Raw genomic sequence first — 16,570 nt, 5'->3', positions numbered from 1 at the left:
TTGTCACAGAAGTGGTCCTTAAAGAATTACATACAAATCTATTTTATATTAATATGTTTACACATTATAGATTATATATATTATAGAGCCATATATTATAAGAAAATGTGTGTTGTCTTACTTGGCTTCAATGTCGACTGTCAGGCTCTCGTCACTCACATAGAAGAATGACTTACTGGGTTTTAATTTCACTTCAAATGTTGGAAGCACTATAAACCAAACCAGAGAAAAGACACAAATAAATAAATATTTTTGAAACAACAAAAATTCCATGGCACTCGCATGGTTAAGCGTAAAAGGCCTTTAAAAAATTGCTAAATCATAAATTTTTCTTAAAGTGTTTCGTTTTAACACAGCCTTCCTCTGTATCCTCAGGAGTGCCTTGAAATATTTTGTAGTTTCATTCTCTCATATATCCAATGAGAACCAATGAATACTACACATGAGCTTATACCCCCTTTGGCACACTCAGTTGTCTTGAAAAATATTTTTCATTTGTTATTCATACACAAAACACATTTTGTTGACACACATCTTACCATATTCTTTGACCTCAAAGTCTGCAGTAAACGTCTTCTGAGGAGTGTTTGTGTACCGAGTGACAACCTTCCAGATCCCAGTACTGAAACATAGAGAAACCATTTTTATGAAATTAAAACGATGATAACACCATAGACATGGTGATATTTTTTTCTCATAAATTGTGACCTGAGCTAGCAAAATGAGTCCGAATGAATACATTTTCAAAAATTAGTTCTTGTTATTTTCACATTTTCCATTAAAAAAAACCCTCAAACTTGAAATCGGACAAAACAATTACTGAGCTACACCTGTAAGAATTCGATAGAGTCAGCAAAGTCAGCAAAGAAAATCGAGTTAAAGTTTTCTGAAGTTTACAAAACAAAATCACCTAGCAACCATACCTTAAAATCTCTGATAATAACATCAACTTAGGCATACACCAAGTCAAAACCAGATATCTATAGACAAGGCTCTAGGCTTACATTTCTTTTAGGTAAATTTAGAAACACCTTTTGACCAATGACAGACATCAACCTTCCCATTATGAGGCGATATTTGAGTCCTTAAAATGACTTGCCATCAGGGCACCTTTGTAAGGGCATTTTTCGAACATTATAAAATGTGAAATCTTTTATGTCAAATTCATAAATTTATATTTATAAATTGAGTTAAAATAATAATACACAATCAGGAAGAAGTTACCAAGAAAGTTACCACTTTCCACTGAAGAGGTGGCATAGATTAGAAGAGTAAAAAGGTAGCATTTAGGCTATATTTATAGACTGTTTAATGTGGCTCAGTAGTGGCACGAATGCATTTAAATTCATGATAACAATGTTATGAGATTAATGTTTTAAATAGAAGGTTTTGAATAAAGAGATATTAAATTATTTAAAGGGCACCTATTATGCAAAATTCACTTTTACATGACGTTTGAACATAAATGTGTGTTTGCAGTGTATGAACACAACCACCCTACTTTATAAAAATCCACAAAGTACACAGCAAAATCCCCAGTGTTAAATTAACACTCAGTGTACATGTGTCCACACTACAGGGTGTTAAAATGAACACTGAGGCTACGTGTACACGTAGGTGGCTATTTTCATAAACGGACATTTCACCCCTCTTCGTTTTCAAAAATAACATCGTGCACACGAACCTGTGTATATGCTGTCAAGAGCATGCCAAACCTGTAGGTGGCAGTGTAACGAGAAGCTCAAGCCCACCTTAGCCAATCAGAATCCCGAAAATAGTCACATTCTGTGACGTCGCTACCTAAAACTCCGGTTCTCTTACGAGAGTTTCTCTCGTACTTGCGTAATATGTTACGCTAGGGGAAAACCTCTTTTCCACGAGATACTGAAGCCAAAAAATTATCCATAATTTTGCAATAATGTAAAACGCATTGCAGCAGCATGCAGACATGGGCGAGACAGCTCGCGCGCCCATTGGCTGCTCTGCGGCAACTGCACCAGCCTATCGAGAGGGGCCCCTCATGACGTCAGAACCAATGAGGGCGCTTTGCGCCCAATACGTCATGTCCCGCCAAAAGAGGGTGGGGCTCGGCTATAAATATAGCCTCGAGAGGCTGGTTTGACCAGTTTTTCATCTCTTCAGCGGAGCTCACGCATCGCTGGATCCAGAGAGGAAGCCGTGCCGTCTGGAATAAGCACTCAGCGGGATTAGCGCCACATCTGAAGCTGCTGGACGACAACTCGCCGCCTTCAGTCGCCGTTCCTGCTCACGCTTTCCGGCGTATATATCCTTTACTGCTGTGTGTGTTCGCCACCGCGACACACATTTTTTCTCTAAAAGAGCACGAGCATCTTTGTCAAGATGCCTCGTTCTTCCTGTGGCTCATGCCGAGCTCCACTCAGCGACGGGGACCACCATGTCATCTGTGTTTCCTGCCTGGGTGAGGATCACGCAGCTCTCGCGCTCGCTGACGGCGGCTGCCCTCACTGCGAGTTAATGCCTATGGTGACTCTGCGGACTCGCCTGGCGAAAGCTCGCCGGTGCGCCCGCCAGCTTCGCCGCCTGCTTCACCCGAGTCTCCCACTGCCGGTCAGCGGCCGCTGTCTGCCGCCGCGTCCGCCATAGGGGACTACGAGGAAGCTGAATGTGTGGAGGACGACAGTTGCTCTCTTCTAGCGTCGGGCAGTGAGGACTGGTCGAGCTCTGCGGACCTCGCGCCGTCTTCTCACCGGCCCCCTGGGAAAAGAGCCAGCATTGAAGCGGAGCTTATGCGTCTGCTCGAGCAGGCAGTCGAGAGCCTCGGCCTTGAGTGGTCGACGCCCCAGCAGCCTGCACACAACCGCCTGGACGGCTGTTTTCTGCAAAGGGACCGTGCTTCACAGCCTTCAAGACCAGCGCCATTTCTTCCTGAGCTTCACGAAGAGGTCGCTAAGTCTTGGAGCGCTCCCTTTTCAGCCAGAGTGCGTGCTCCCGTGTCTGCAGCATTCTCCGTAGTCGACGGTGCTAAAGACAAAGGGTACCACTCTCTTCCCCCCGTCGAGGAAGCGGTAGCCGCCCATCTTTGCCCGCCCTCCGCTGGACGGCGTGCTAAGACGGCGCTGCCATCTAAAGCCTGCCGCACCACGTCAGCTTTGCACGGTCGCGCTTACACCGCCGCCGGGCAGGCTGTCTCGGCGCTTCATTCTATAGCCATACTCCAGATCTTCCAGGCCAACCTTCTCCGCAAAATGAACGAGGAAGGACCGGAAGCTGTGAGTCTGTCGGACTTGAGGAGCGCGACGGATCTCTCCCTTCGCGCCACTAAAGCCGCTGCACAGGCCATTGGGCGGAACATGGCCTCTATTACCGTGGCTGAGAGGCACATGTGGCTTACGCTCTCGGAGATGTCGGACTCGGAGCGTTCTGCGTTTCTCGACACCACCGTCTCCTCCGCTGGCCTCTTCGGATCTTCTGTCAAGGATTTCGCAGACAGATTCGCTGAGGTTCAGAAGACATCGCAGGCCATGAAACACTTCCTGCCCAAGCGCTCAAGCTCCGCAGCAAGTCGCCCTAAACAGACCGCGCTCTCGCTCCACCGGCCGCCGCGCGGGCCCCGGCCGAAGATTGTGGTAAAGCCCGAGGCCTCTAAGTCTTCCTAGCCAGCTTAAGGAAGCGACGGTGTTCAAGTCCCGCTGCGGCCGGATTTCCACCGAAAATTTTCGCTCGTTCAGTTCCAGTAATTGCGACTGCTCCAGTGTATTCTGCAGTGAACAAGTCGGCAACACAGCCCGCTTGCCTGCACACAAACCCCGTTTTTACAGCGACCCAGATAAATCCTATAAAGAGTGTATTTTCTGGTATTCCGGCCACGGCCGATGGTGTTATGAGTGTAGCAAAAATGCCCACTGCCCAGTGCCCATTCCTACTCACAAACACGGCCCGCCACACACGGCCCGCACAAATAAAATCGACTCATGTCGATTGTGCAACAAATGTAGTGACTGTGCCCACGTCCGTGTGCCCACAAACACTACACACCACATGTCTCACGGTTTCTGTAAAAACGAAACCAACACACATACAGTCTGCACAAACAGACAGCGTTCTCAGCGTTTTGCATGGGCCCGATGTCCCGCGCCCTCATTCGCTCAAAGACATAATAAACCCCACGGGGTTCGCCCCGCTCTCTCTCTCTCAGCACACCGCTGTAGGAGAACTGAGCGCGGGCAGGCTGCCCGCTGTGATCAGCGCGCCCCCAGTCTCACATGCTGCAAGCGCGGCGCTCATGTTACAGCACATCGGTGCTCTCCGCTCGCCACTAGGTCGCGATCAGAGCCCAGATATCATTCTACCCCTAGCCACTCACGCGAAAGCGTGGGCAGAGCTTCCCGGGGTATCAGAGTGGGTGCTGAACATTATAGAAAGAGGCTATTCGCTACAGTTCGGTCGACACCCGCAACGCCAAGCGGCGCGAATCGAAACTACGGTGAGAGAGGAAGCAGCACACCTGCTTCGAGCCGAAATAGCGAAGTTAATGAGCAAAGGGGCTATAGAACCCCTATCACAGGCTCAGAGCAAAGGGGGCATGTACAGCAGATATTTTCTGGTACCCAAAAAAGACGGGGGTCTCAGACCCATTCTAGATCTAAGACAACTAAACAGAGCACTTCTGAAACGGCGTTTCAGAATGCTCACGACCAGGAAAATCCTCTCGCAAATTTGCCAAGGGGACTGGTTCGTATCGATAGATCTGAAGGACGCTTATTTTCAAATACAAATAGCGTCACGTCACAGGCGATTTTTGAGATTCGCCTTCGAGGGCCAGGCACATCAGTACGCAGTCCTGCCGTTTGGCCTATCCCTGGCACCCCGCGCATTCACGATGTGCATGGATGCAGCGCTCGTACCCCTCAAGCTCCGAGGCATACGAGTGCTGAATTATTTGGACGATTGGCTGGTTCTAGCTTGATCACAGTCAGAGCTCATAGAACACAGGACCATATTACTCGACCACCTCGAGAATTTGGGTCTCAGAGTCAATTGGGCGAAGAGTTCGCTGTCTCCCAGTCAGAAAATATCCTTTCTGGGTACAGAACTGGACTCGCTGTCTATGACAGCACAACTGTCACCGCAGCGCAGGCTGAGTATCCAGCGCATGACAGAAACTTTTCGCCACGGCACGTTAGTCCCGCTCAAAAAGTTTCAGAAAATGCTGGGTCTCATGGCTTCAGCATCTTCAGTGCTTCAGCTGGGTCTGCTTCGCATTCGCCCGCTGCAGTACTGGTTAAAGCCGCGTGTTCCGCGCAGAGCGTGGACCTCCGGTCTCTTGCGCCTCAAGGTCGATCAGAAATGCATCGCAGCTCTGAAACCTTGGACAGTGACCGATTGGTACCTATCAGGTGTAAGCCTGGGGACTTCCTCGAGTGTGAAGGTGGTGTCTACGGACGCCTCAACCTCGGGATGGGGAGCACTGCTGGAGGGCAGACCGTTCTTCGGCCAATGGTCAGAACGGGAGAAGCTTCTACACATAAACTGCCTGGAAATGATGGCAGTCGACAACGCGCTGAGACGCTTTTGTCCCCATATAATAGGACACCACGTCCTGGTCCGTTCGGACAACATGTCAGTGGTGGCTTATATAAATCACCAAGGAGGTATCAGATCCAGAACCCTTCACAGGCTGACGGAACGCCTCCTGGTCTGGGCTCAGCACAATCTGCGCTCGCTCAGAGCAGCGCATGTGCCCGGCCACCTGAATGTGGGACCAGACAGACTGTCCAGGAACAATCTTCCGGCAGGAGAATGGTCTTTACACCCGCAGACAGTCAAACTGCTGTGGAGGACATTTGGCAGGGCGAAAATAGACCTATTCGCGTCTCAGGAGAACGCTCACTGCCAGGAATTTTTCTCCAAGAGCAGGGATGCGCTGGCCCACGTCTGGCCCCGCAGCCCGCTCTATGCGTTTCCCCCTGTCACGCTTCTACCCCAGGTGTTAGAGCGAATCAGGGAAAACGGATGCCCAGTGCTGCTCTTCGCCCCATTATGGACGAACCAAGCCTGGTTTCCAGTCCTGATGCAGCTGACGAGTACCGCCCCGTGGCCGATATCGGTGAGGAGGGATCTCCTCTCGCAGGCAAACGGCTCGATCTGGCACCCCTGCCCGGAGCTTTGGTCCCTACACGTGTGGACCATCAACGGGTACCCGTTAACCTCCCAGCGGGAGTGTTAAACACGATCACGCAGGCTAGAGCTCCATCTACGAGACGGCTCTATTCCTCAAAATGGTCTGTGTTCACTAGCTGGTGTACAGCGCGTGGCACTTCGCCCTCACACTGTGGGGTGTCGGAGGTTCTTTCCTTTTTACAAGAGCTTCTGGACAAGGGCAGAGCCCCATCCACGCTCAAAGTTTATGTGGCGGCCATAACAGCGTTCGCTGAACCAACGCTTGGCCAGTCATTAGGAAGGAACGATCTGGTCATTCGCTTCCTTAGAGGAGCTAAGAGGCTGAATCCTCCCAGACCTCCCTCGGTTCCCGTTTGGGACCTTTCCACGGTTCTGGAAGCCATGAAGGGTGCCCCATTCGAGCCGATACAATCAATAGACCTAAAACACTTGTCTCTCAAGACAGTGTTTCTTCTGGCTCTCGCTTCAGTGAAGCGCATAGGGGACTTGCAAGCGCTCTCAGTGAGCACGACGTGTATGGAGTTTGGACCTAATGACTCGAGAGTCATACTCAAACCAAAGCACGGATATGTTCCTAAATCCCTCAATACACCGTTTAGGGCACAGGTGATCTCCCTGTCGGCCCTGCCGGTATCTGAAGAGGAAGGGGACGCAGGCTTCCTTTGCCCGGTCAGGGCGTTAAGAGCCTATGTGTCTCGCGCATCCGTTTTCAGACAGACGGAGCAGCTCTTTGTTTTGTTCAGCGGGCGTTCTAAGGGACTAGCCGCGTCAAAACAGAGTGGATCAGATGGATAGTTGATGCTATAGCGCTAGCTTATACATCCAAGGGCTTGCAATGCCCGTTAGGTGTCAAAGCGCACTCCACGAGAGGCATGGCCTCGTCGTGGGCTTGGTCTAGTGGGATTGACTTGCAAGATATCTGTATGGCGGCAGGCTGGGCCTCCCCGTCTACATTTATAAGGTTTTATAACCTCGAGGTCCCCGCTTTACAAGCTCAGTTGCTCTCGGTTTAAACTTTCAGTATTGCCTGCCCGATGCTATCGGCCCAGGATGCTGAAACTGCAAGAGCGTCGATCACTGATCGTCTGTATACTTCTGTGGGCAGTGCGTAAGTCCCACATATTTATCAGTCCAGGCCGAGTTCGCTCTGGCTGTGTGGAACACTTGATATAATCTGCTCTTATTAGAGCTCTATATTACAGGAATGATGCTATTCTAGCCCCTCTTCCCGGATTCTCTGTGAGTCCCATGTGATTTGGCACTGTATGAGCCCCAGGCACCACCTGCCCTTGGGACTTTAGTGTTGTATCTCAAGCACGCACGGCGTTTTACACTGTGTTCCCCTAGCGTAAGATATTACGCAAGTACGAGAGAAACTCTCGTAAGAGAACGTACTCGGTTACTAACGTAACCTCGGTTCTCTCTAGAGAGGGAACGAGTACTTGCGTATCTTGCCGTGCATGCATCACGCTCCGGTTCGCTTCGGCGATGAAAAACTGGTCAAACCAGCCTCTCGAGGCTATATTTATAGCCGAGCCCCACCCTCTTTTGGCGGGACATGACGTATTGGGCGCGAAGCGCCCTCAATGGTTCTGACGTCATGAGGGGCCCCTCTAGATAGGCTGGTGCAGTTGCCGCAGAGCAGCCAATGGGCGCGCGAGCTGTCTCGCCCATGTCTGCATGCTGCTGCAATGCGTTTTACATTATTGCAAAATTAAGGATAATTTTTTGGCTTCAGTATCTCGTGGAAAAGAGGTTTTCCCCTAGCGTAAGATATTACGCAAGTACTCGTTCCCTCTCTAGAGAGAACCGAGGTTACGTTGGTAACTGAGTACGTTTTCTCTGTTTACATGCAAACGTGCAAACGAAGATTTTCAAAATCTCCACTCTGCCCGGAGTTTTTAGAAAGATTCGGTTTCATTGGCGAATCCTCCGTTTGCGTGTAAACGAAGGGCGCAAACGAAGGGAAATGTCTCTGTTTTTAAAATAACCATGTACGTGTAAACGGGGCCTGAAGCAGTGTTGAAGTTAATGAGGTAATTAAGTTAACACAGAAGCAGTGTTGAAGTTAATGAGATAATTAAGTGATTAATTAAGTTATGATTGGCCATTAGTGGTGACAGTCCTGATGATAACAAGCAGAATCACTGAAGGAAAGAGAAAAAACAGAAAAAAAAATAAACACAAGAACTACTGGCTTCGGGCCATTACACATTATTACACTTATTATTTTACCAGTTTGACTTTATTTCTGTCATACGTATATTAAAGTTTTATTGAGATTGAACAGAGGTTTAGATAATGATGTTTCATTTCTGAAGTATTTGCCTGTTTAGACCATGACTAATTACATGCTTGATTAGTGATATTAAAGTGTGCTATATTTGTGTTACAAGTACATTACAAACTCATTACGAGTGTCTTCAAAACATACTAGCAATATACCATATTATATTTGAGTAAAATATGCTCAGTAATACCTTTGGCTTATTCAAAATACAACAAATTGCACACTTTGTATTCAATAACAAATGCACATTAATAAACAAATATTACTTAGCTATACTTTGTACAATATACTATTGTATACTAATGTATTTTGAAAGTATACTTCAATGCATTACAATGATCATTTTCAGCACACAGTTAAAATATACCTAAAATATGTTTCTAAGTAAGTGCAAACAAACTGAATTTTCACTTCAAATATATTTTTAGAAAATATACTGAAGTACAATTATTTGAAAGTGTGTTAAAAGTTGTATTGTGAAAATAGGTAAAAGAATGATGCTAATATACTTAAAATATATCTTAAGATGTTTTTTTTTTTTTTGTTGTTGTTGTTTGCTACAGTGGTTCTCAATTCCAGTCCTCGGGACCCGTTGCTCTGCACATTTTGTATGTCTCTCTTATCTGACACACTTCAGTTCATGGAGTCTCTCTTAACGAGCTGATGATCTGATTCAGGTGTGTTAAATAAGGGAGACATACAAAATGTGCAGAGCAGTGGGTCCCGAGGACCGGAGTTGAGAACCACTGTTTTACTACACAGCAAAAACTCCAGTGTTAAATTAACACTCCTGGGAGTGTATATGAGTCCACACTCAAGAGTGTAAAGTGTTAAAATATGAGTGTTAAATTAACACTCAAGAGTGTTAAAGTTAATGAGATAATTAAGTGATTGATTGAGTGATGATTGACCATTATTGAAGACACCTGATGTTAACAAGCAGAATCACTGAAGGAGAAAATCACAAATTGTAAGTTACCATTGTGGAGATGGGTGTTTGCTTTAGTTGGGCTCTTGACCCATAAATGTTTACTTTAGATTTTGCTTGTCTGCTGTTATTGATTTATAACAGTCAGATGAACAAAGAGACAATGTGATTTGATGGTGTTGGTTATGTTTTTGGTATGTTTTTTTGTATTTGAGTTATAACTGTCAGATGAAGAAAGAAAAATAAGTGATCGGATGGTGTTGGTTTATGTTGTGACATTCATCATTTGAACTTGATCACTGAACTCATTAAGATCCTTATTTCTGACAATTCAGAGCATAATTTATTCATACCACAATGCATGATGGGAGCCATTAATGAGTTGTGATTGGTGGCAGCCACTGCAACATGCTTTATTATTGTCACCATTGTTGAGATTCACAGGCTGATTATTGATGTCTGTGTTTCTAAATAAATCCATTTGAAAGTCTTTTGATCAGGACAATGTTTATTAAATATTTTGGATTACATGAAAAATACTGAAAATCATATGCTGTAGAATCACAGAGGTGCTGTAATTAACAAGTTAAACCAAACTATCTTAATAAGTTTTGTTTTTTGGATCACAATATGATGATTATGTCAAAACATAACCAACATCATCAAATCACATTGTATCTTTGTTCATCTGACTGTTATAAATCAATAACAGCAGACAAGCAAAATCTAAAGTAAACATATAATGGTCAAGAGCCCAACTAAAGCAAACAATGATCACCATAACGGTGGCTTAAAATTTGTGATTTTCCCCTTCAGTGATTCTGCTTGTTAACATCAGGTGTCTTCAATAATGGTCAATCATCACTCAATTAATCACTTAATTATCTCATTAACTTTAACACTCTTGAGTGTTAATTTAACACTCATATTTTAACACTTTACACTCTTGAGTGTGGACTCATATACACTCCCAGAGTTTTTGCTGTATATATTTGCAATGTACCATTGAAAAAGGGAATATATTTCTAATACAATAAAGTATACAATTTTTTTTCATTAGAGATTGTTTATTCTCAGCACACCCTTTGAACTGTACAGCCCCCCCTTAGCACCCCCAAGACAAAGTCCTGGAGCCGCCACTGTGAAAGTCAGTGAAGGACAGTGATTGTCAGAACTCATGTAACAGTGACAACTCTATAGACAAGCAAAACACGAGGGCTCGTATGTATCATATGTTTAAAAACTTCACTGGTTTCTCACTATAATACAAGCATAATCAATTAATTTAATGTTCTCTGTGTTTTCTTCATGCCTTCTTTTTATCGTTCTTTTGCGCATGCGATTCAGGTAAGGATCATGATCTTTTCGCACTGGAGTCTGATATTGGCCACATTTAAAAGAACAATGTGAACAGTAGGGCTGGGACAACGCGTCGAGGTCATCGATGACGTCGACGCAAAAAATACATCGACGCAAAATATGCGCATCGATTCGTCGACCTGTTTTTATTTCTCTAAAAAACATTTGCAAAACGTTTACCTTATGTGCGCTGAATATACGCGATGGCCGGATCAACATTCTGCCCAACGTTATATAACCAATCCAGGGGTTTTTCTAAAGTAAGGTAAGCTATGTGTTTTCAAGGCTTTAAGGTTTTATTGAATGCTAACTCTGACTAAGAATGCATTACTTTACACTTGTATAGTCTTTTATTTTGTAATTTTAAGAGCAATAAACATATATTGCAATGTTAAGGAATTCATGTTTTTTCATTCAGATATGTAAATCAACATGTATAAATTGTTAGTAGTCAATTAATGGGGAGATAATCGATAATCGAATCGAATCGAAATCGAATCAGTCCGAAAAATTAATCATTAGAATAATCGATGCATCGAAAAAATAATCGCTAGATTAATCGTTTAAAAAATAATCGTTTAGCCCAGCCCTAGTGAACAGCTATACAAAAAAAATTGGATCTGAGCAATACATTTGAATTGAGCATGATCACAAGGCTTGCAGTGTGAATATAGCCCTAGCCCTAGACACTAAGCAATAAAAATGTTTTGTCGGTTCAGTCAGGCTGAATAGCTTCAGTCCTGTCAGTGTTTTACATACCTGGCAACCTCAGGAATAGCGTAGCTTCTAGACTGCATCCCTTTCTTTGTAAATATCTTCTCTGATGAAACTGTGATGCCTTGTGGATTCTTCAGAAACACAGAAATCAATATTAGCACTGTGTTTGCTGAGATCGTCAGTCACATGCTCATTATTTCTGAAATGTCATGAATGTGTGTGGGGGGTGTACGCGTGTGTGGGGTGTGTTTGTGATAACTGTGCAATTATAAAAAGGTGTACCATGATCTCCACTGTGATTTCTGTACTGAGTGGTTTAAGGTTGGGCGTCAGACAGAAAATTCTGTGATTGACTGTAAAAGATATCAAGCAAAAACTGAAATATGAGTTCAGCTGGTTTGGTTTTCTGCAGATAAAAAGCCATGATAAAAGCAGCACCCAGTTAATAATAAACAGAATGATGTCATGATGTAACATGTTTAAATCCACTTTGTCAAGTTTTAGCACTGAATCGTACCTGTGCTAGCAGGCGTGTAGATGGGCTTGTCTGTCTGTACAAATATATATCCAGACTGGAATGAGACCATGACCACTTTCTCCAGGATTTGAGATGGAAACCGAGCTTGTAGATACACATACTGCTTCTCCAGAGGATCATCAGAGAACAACTTCTGATCATCAATTTTTGGGATCTAGAGAATAGAAAACAAAATTAACCCTTTGCAAAGTTTGAATAAAAGAAAAACACATTTTTCAATTTACAAACAAAAATATACTTTTTGCATATTGTAAATTACATAAAGTGACATCACCTGTATATCTGTGAGGATCTGGTAATTGTTTTGTGCAGTCAGTGTCACTGTTTTAGACAGTATATCCCTGTCTTTCTTTGGGAAGTTCGTCACTGAGATCCTCACTTTCAGGTCATCTCCAGAGTAATCCTGAGCCTCCACAAACACGTTCTCTGAGGAACCCACTCTCAGCAAATTAGGAGCTGACAGAACAAACCTGAGGAGATCAAATCACAGCGTTTGAAATCTTAAAAACTGATTATTAGTAACTCTATGAGCAAACGGTGTGTTTAATACTCACAGCGGGTCACACAGTGTGAGGAGGGGTGAGGAGAGAAGAACAACAGTCAGACACAGCAGCTTCACCTCCATCGTGTCTGTGTGTGTGTGAGTGTGTGTGTGTGTGTGAACCTGCAGCAGCTCAGATTTATACCCGCCTCCGTCACCCTCACAGTCCAAACTGCTATTTATCTATCTCTCTATTTGCTTGCTTTTTTGGTTTGCAGTTTGTTTTACTGGAAATTACACAAGGGAGTATTTAAAGTCACCCACGTCATAGAATTAAACAGTATAACCTTTTTGAATTTTTATTTTCTACATAGATACTTTGATTTCTCTCAGGGAACTGAATTTACTTAACATAAACATTCAGAATCAAAGAGCAATAGTTCAGATTTGTCCACTAGACTTCGTTTAGTGACTCCTCCTGTAAGCTTGTCATTGTTACTCCAGCAAATGGAGATCATTTCATGATCGGCAGGCTTGAAAACCACATAAAGATGTCTATCATGAAAGAACACGTTTGCTGTTGTCAGTCAAATTGAGGACAGGTTTCCCGTAAATGATCTGCAAATGCAAATGTAACCTTTGGTAAATTGGCAGCTGCTGTTGATTTTTTAGAGGTCATCATGAAATGTCTAAACTGCAGACCTGCAATGATGTCTGAAAGTTTGATTATTATTTTTTTCAGCGATGTCAAAACATCCAATGAGCAGCAGTTCTAATATCACTGGAGAACCTTTTTAAGTTTCACAAAGTTATTTTTTTTTGTTATTTACTAGTTATTTACTAAAATTAGTAATTTACTAATGTTATTTCTCGTGCCATTTATACGGCAAATTTTTTTTTGCGTGCATATGCATAGGATTAGGGGTGGGGAGTGCGTGCGTATTGCATGCCATACAGTGCGTATCATATGCACGCGAAAACTGCGTAGCCTATCATATGCACGGCAAAAAAAAAATTGCCGTATAAATGGCACGAGAAATAACATTCGTGGTATAGATACGAAATGTTCAACAAAGTTCATTCACCCCAATTTACATAGCCTATACTGTAAGTGTAATTTGTTGTAAAGGTGTAATTGAACTTGACTGTTTAAAACAATATTAAACAGCCCAGTTTTGTTCAAATGTCTCTACAGCTTTGATGGTTTTAGTGCCTCATATGACAACATTTCTCCACATTCAACACCTGAATCCACATTCAACAACATTTCTCCACATTCAACACCTGAATCCACATTCAACAACATTTCTCCACATGCGCTTTCGGCTTAAGGGGGTCGCACACCAGACGAGAAGCGCAGCAGCACGTCTTTAAAATTCGAACACATTATTTTCTGAGTGTACACACGCCAGCTATGGTTCAAGATTCTGCTCAAAAACCTGTCGTGCCACAGAGCGCCATTTACATAGTTTTATATTAAATTTACTACATTATATTTGTATTAAAGCATCATTAATGTAGCCTATATACTGACTTCCCCTGTGCTGCAAGATACATTTAGATTTATATTCAAATTTACAGAAATCAGCTGCGTGGATGAAATGACCGGATTTTCAGGAGAGATTCTCAATTAATTCAGTTAATGTACGTCCTGAGGTAAAGTGTTCAGACTGCAGACTCAGCAACGATTGTATCCCTCTCTCTAGTGGACGTTCCACTAGAAACAAACATTGATGTATTGTTTTAATTTATTACTGTGAAGCTGCTTTGATACAAGCTATGTTGTGAAAAGCGCTATATAAATAAACTTGACTTGACTTGACTTGACTTATTCAGGGTTTCCCATACATTCATTGATTTGTGGCGGCCCGCCACAATATCAACACTGACCGCCACGGATTGATTCAGATTTTTTAACTATTTAATATAGGTAAAATTGTATTTTATTGTAGAGCTGCACGCTGCTTGTTCCCTCTCTCTCTCACAAACTGATAACGGAGGCACGACTAGCCCCTCCTCTTTGAGCACAATCTGAATCAAAACATGAGCATGCTTTAGTTAGAGGATGGATTGTTGCACACCGGTGCTTAAAGGAGAACTCCGGTCAATTTTAACATTGAGCTCATTTTATTGTTCATTTGGAGTGCTGTCAATACAGAGAACAACGACAAAAATCGGTGTTGCCTACACCGAGTTATTCTATTTTTAAAATTTGCACCCTGTTGACTTCAATGGGGCAAGTACTAAACCTGCTTTTAGCCTCTTAACATCCTTGATGTGTCATTACAAGTGCACAGAAAATGTGAGTGATTCCTTCAGAGTGAACACGAGTGAATCTGACTGCAGTAGATGTGAAAGATATGAATAAAAATCATGTTATTTAAGCCAGCGCAAATACCTGTGTTTACATCCTGTTTTCGGTTGAAGTCCAAAGTAGTCGATTGCCGAGTTCACGCGCATAGGTTTAGTACCTATGATCACGCGCGTGAACTCGGCAATCGACTACTTTGACAAAGCTTTGAAATAGAATACCTATATAAAATGTCTATGCTTTATTGAGTCTATAGGTATTCTATTTCAAAGCTGGGTGGCTGTGGCTTTTGTGAAAAGAATCCTCATTGAAATAAACCTTTTCTCTTTATTACAGTTTTGCCTCTTGAATGTTTCTTACACCTGTTGATGCTGTGTTTTTCATTGAGATTTAAAATTTGTGATGTGAAAATATTAATGGATCAACACAATTGTTAGATTTTAAAATCATCAGTGAATCAGTCTATTTCATGATGATTATAAATAGTGCAGCAGATTAATGGCATATTTCAAGAGAATCGTTCAAATTGGTATAGAAGCATGGAATTTGGCACAGATACTCTCTAAGGGTCACTCTTTGGGAAAAAGGCGCTGGCGATCCAAAAATTCAACACGGCGGCCATTTTTTCAAGATGGCCGCTATTTCTGTCAAATGCTCATTATGTTAATAGTTCAAACAGTGGGCATAACATTTTGTGAAAATACTCTCTTCAGAATGTTTTTTTTGGAAAACGGTGCTTGTCCCTCAAAAATTCAAGATGGCAACCATTTTTCAAGATGGCCGCCATTTTTCAAGATGGCCGCCATTTTTCAAGATGGCCGCCATTTTTCTTGAATCCTTAATTTTTTTTTTTTCAAATGGTGATGCTATCATGAAATTTGGTACAAATATTCTTAAAGGAACATTATCATGGAAAAAGATGTGTGCCACTCAAAAATTCAAGATGGCGATCATTTTCAAGATGGCCACCATTTCTGTCAGAGCTCAATTTAATGTTAAGGAAGGTTTTGTTTAATAGAGTGAACGTCATTACACAACCAGGGCACACTGGTGACTTCACTGCTGTGGAACTCGGCATGGGATTCATTGTCAGCTGATCTAGTTTTACTTTCACTGTAGTTCTTGACTAGTAGAAATAGTATAGCTAAGTTTAGTGTCCCTAAACTGCACCCGAATTGACAGGTTGTGCCAGCGTGGGAGAGCCGAGCCAAGGGTAAGCGGGGCAATACATGACTTGTTCATGTATGCTTACCTGGAAGGTGTACAGATCACACGGGACTTAAATGGCACTGGATGAATGATCGGGCTAGGTGTAGGTGACCCGTACCTAGTTGTATCCCATACCTGAATGTGTACTATGTCTATGATTGAGGTGGTAAAAGGATAACCCCTCGGCCTTAATCAGACAACAAACCTCCAAAATGGCAAATGGAAATCCCATGTCAGCCAAGAGGGCAACTGATTGGATGAAATGTTGTCTTTGTCAGACAGACACAAAGGAACCCCTCCAATCACCACCTACCCATCATGTTTCTCAACATGATGGCTATAAAATGATTGCCACCAACATTCCACTCTTTCACAAGATGAACAAAATGCCAATGACCCTGGACCTGGAACGACTGGTGGTGGTATAGAAGCTACTTTGAGAAGGAACCAAGCAAAGTATCACTACAATTGTCGACTTCGGTTCAACAACACAAAGTTACTTCGTGCCCAGAAGCAACAATCCGATGCTCAATGTAGTGAGACAGATGAAGGCCAAACAAAGCATCGCAGAACCA

The 16,570-nt window shown here is 43.2% G+C and overlaps 1 protein-coding gene across 2 annotated transcripts in view; it reads right to left on the bottom strand.

The window, feature by feature from the left end:
• LOC308688218 (complement C3-like) overlaps positions 1–12,685 on the bottom strand; it is a 133,917-nt gene extending 121,232 nt beyond the window's left edge. For both annotated transcript variants that reach the window (XM_081361143.1, XM_081361144.1), the window contains exons 1-7: positions 12,549–12,685; positions 12,269–12,464; positions 11,974–12,148; positions 11,739–11,809; positions 11,499–11,587; positions 540–622; positions 122–209 (exon numbers count right to left, since the gene is read on the bottom strand). In XM_081361143.1, the coding sequence (XP_081217269.1) occupies positions 122–209; positions 540–622; positions 11,499–11,587; positions 11,739–11,809; positions 11,974–12,148; positions 12,269–12,464; positions 12,549–12,619 (773 nt within the window). In that variant the 5' untranslated portion in view covers positions 12,620–12,685. The remainder of the gene's footprint in view (positions 1–121; positions 210–539; positions 623–11,498; positions 11,588–11,738; positions 11,810–11,973; positions 12,149–12,268; positions 12,465–12,548) is intronic.
• Between the last annotated feature and the right edge of the window lie 3,885 nt (positions 12,686–16,570).

The sequence above is a fragment of the Scardinius erythrophthalmus genome, assembly GCF_964197995.2.
Source record: "Scardinius erythrophthalmus genome assembly, chromosome: 3".
NCBI lineage: Eukaryota > Metazoa > Chordata > Actinopteri > Cypriniformes > Leuciscidae > Scardinius > Scardinius erythrophthalmus.
Note: the sequence above shows the minus strand (reverse complement) of the source record. Positions and strands in the feature narration are given on the sequence as shown.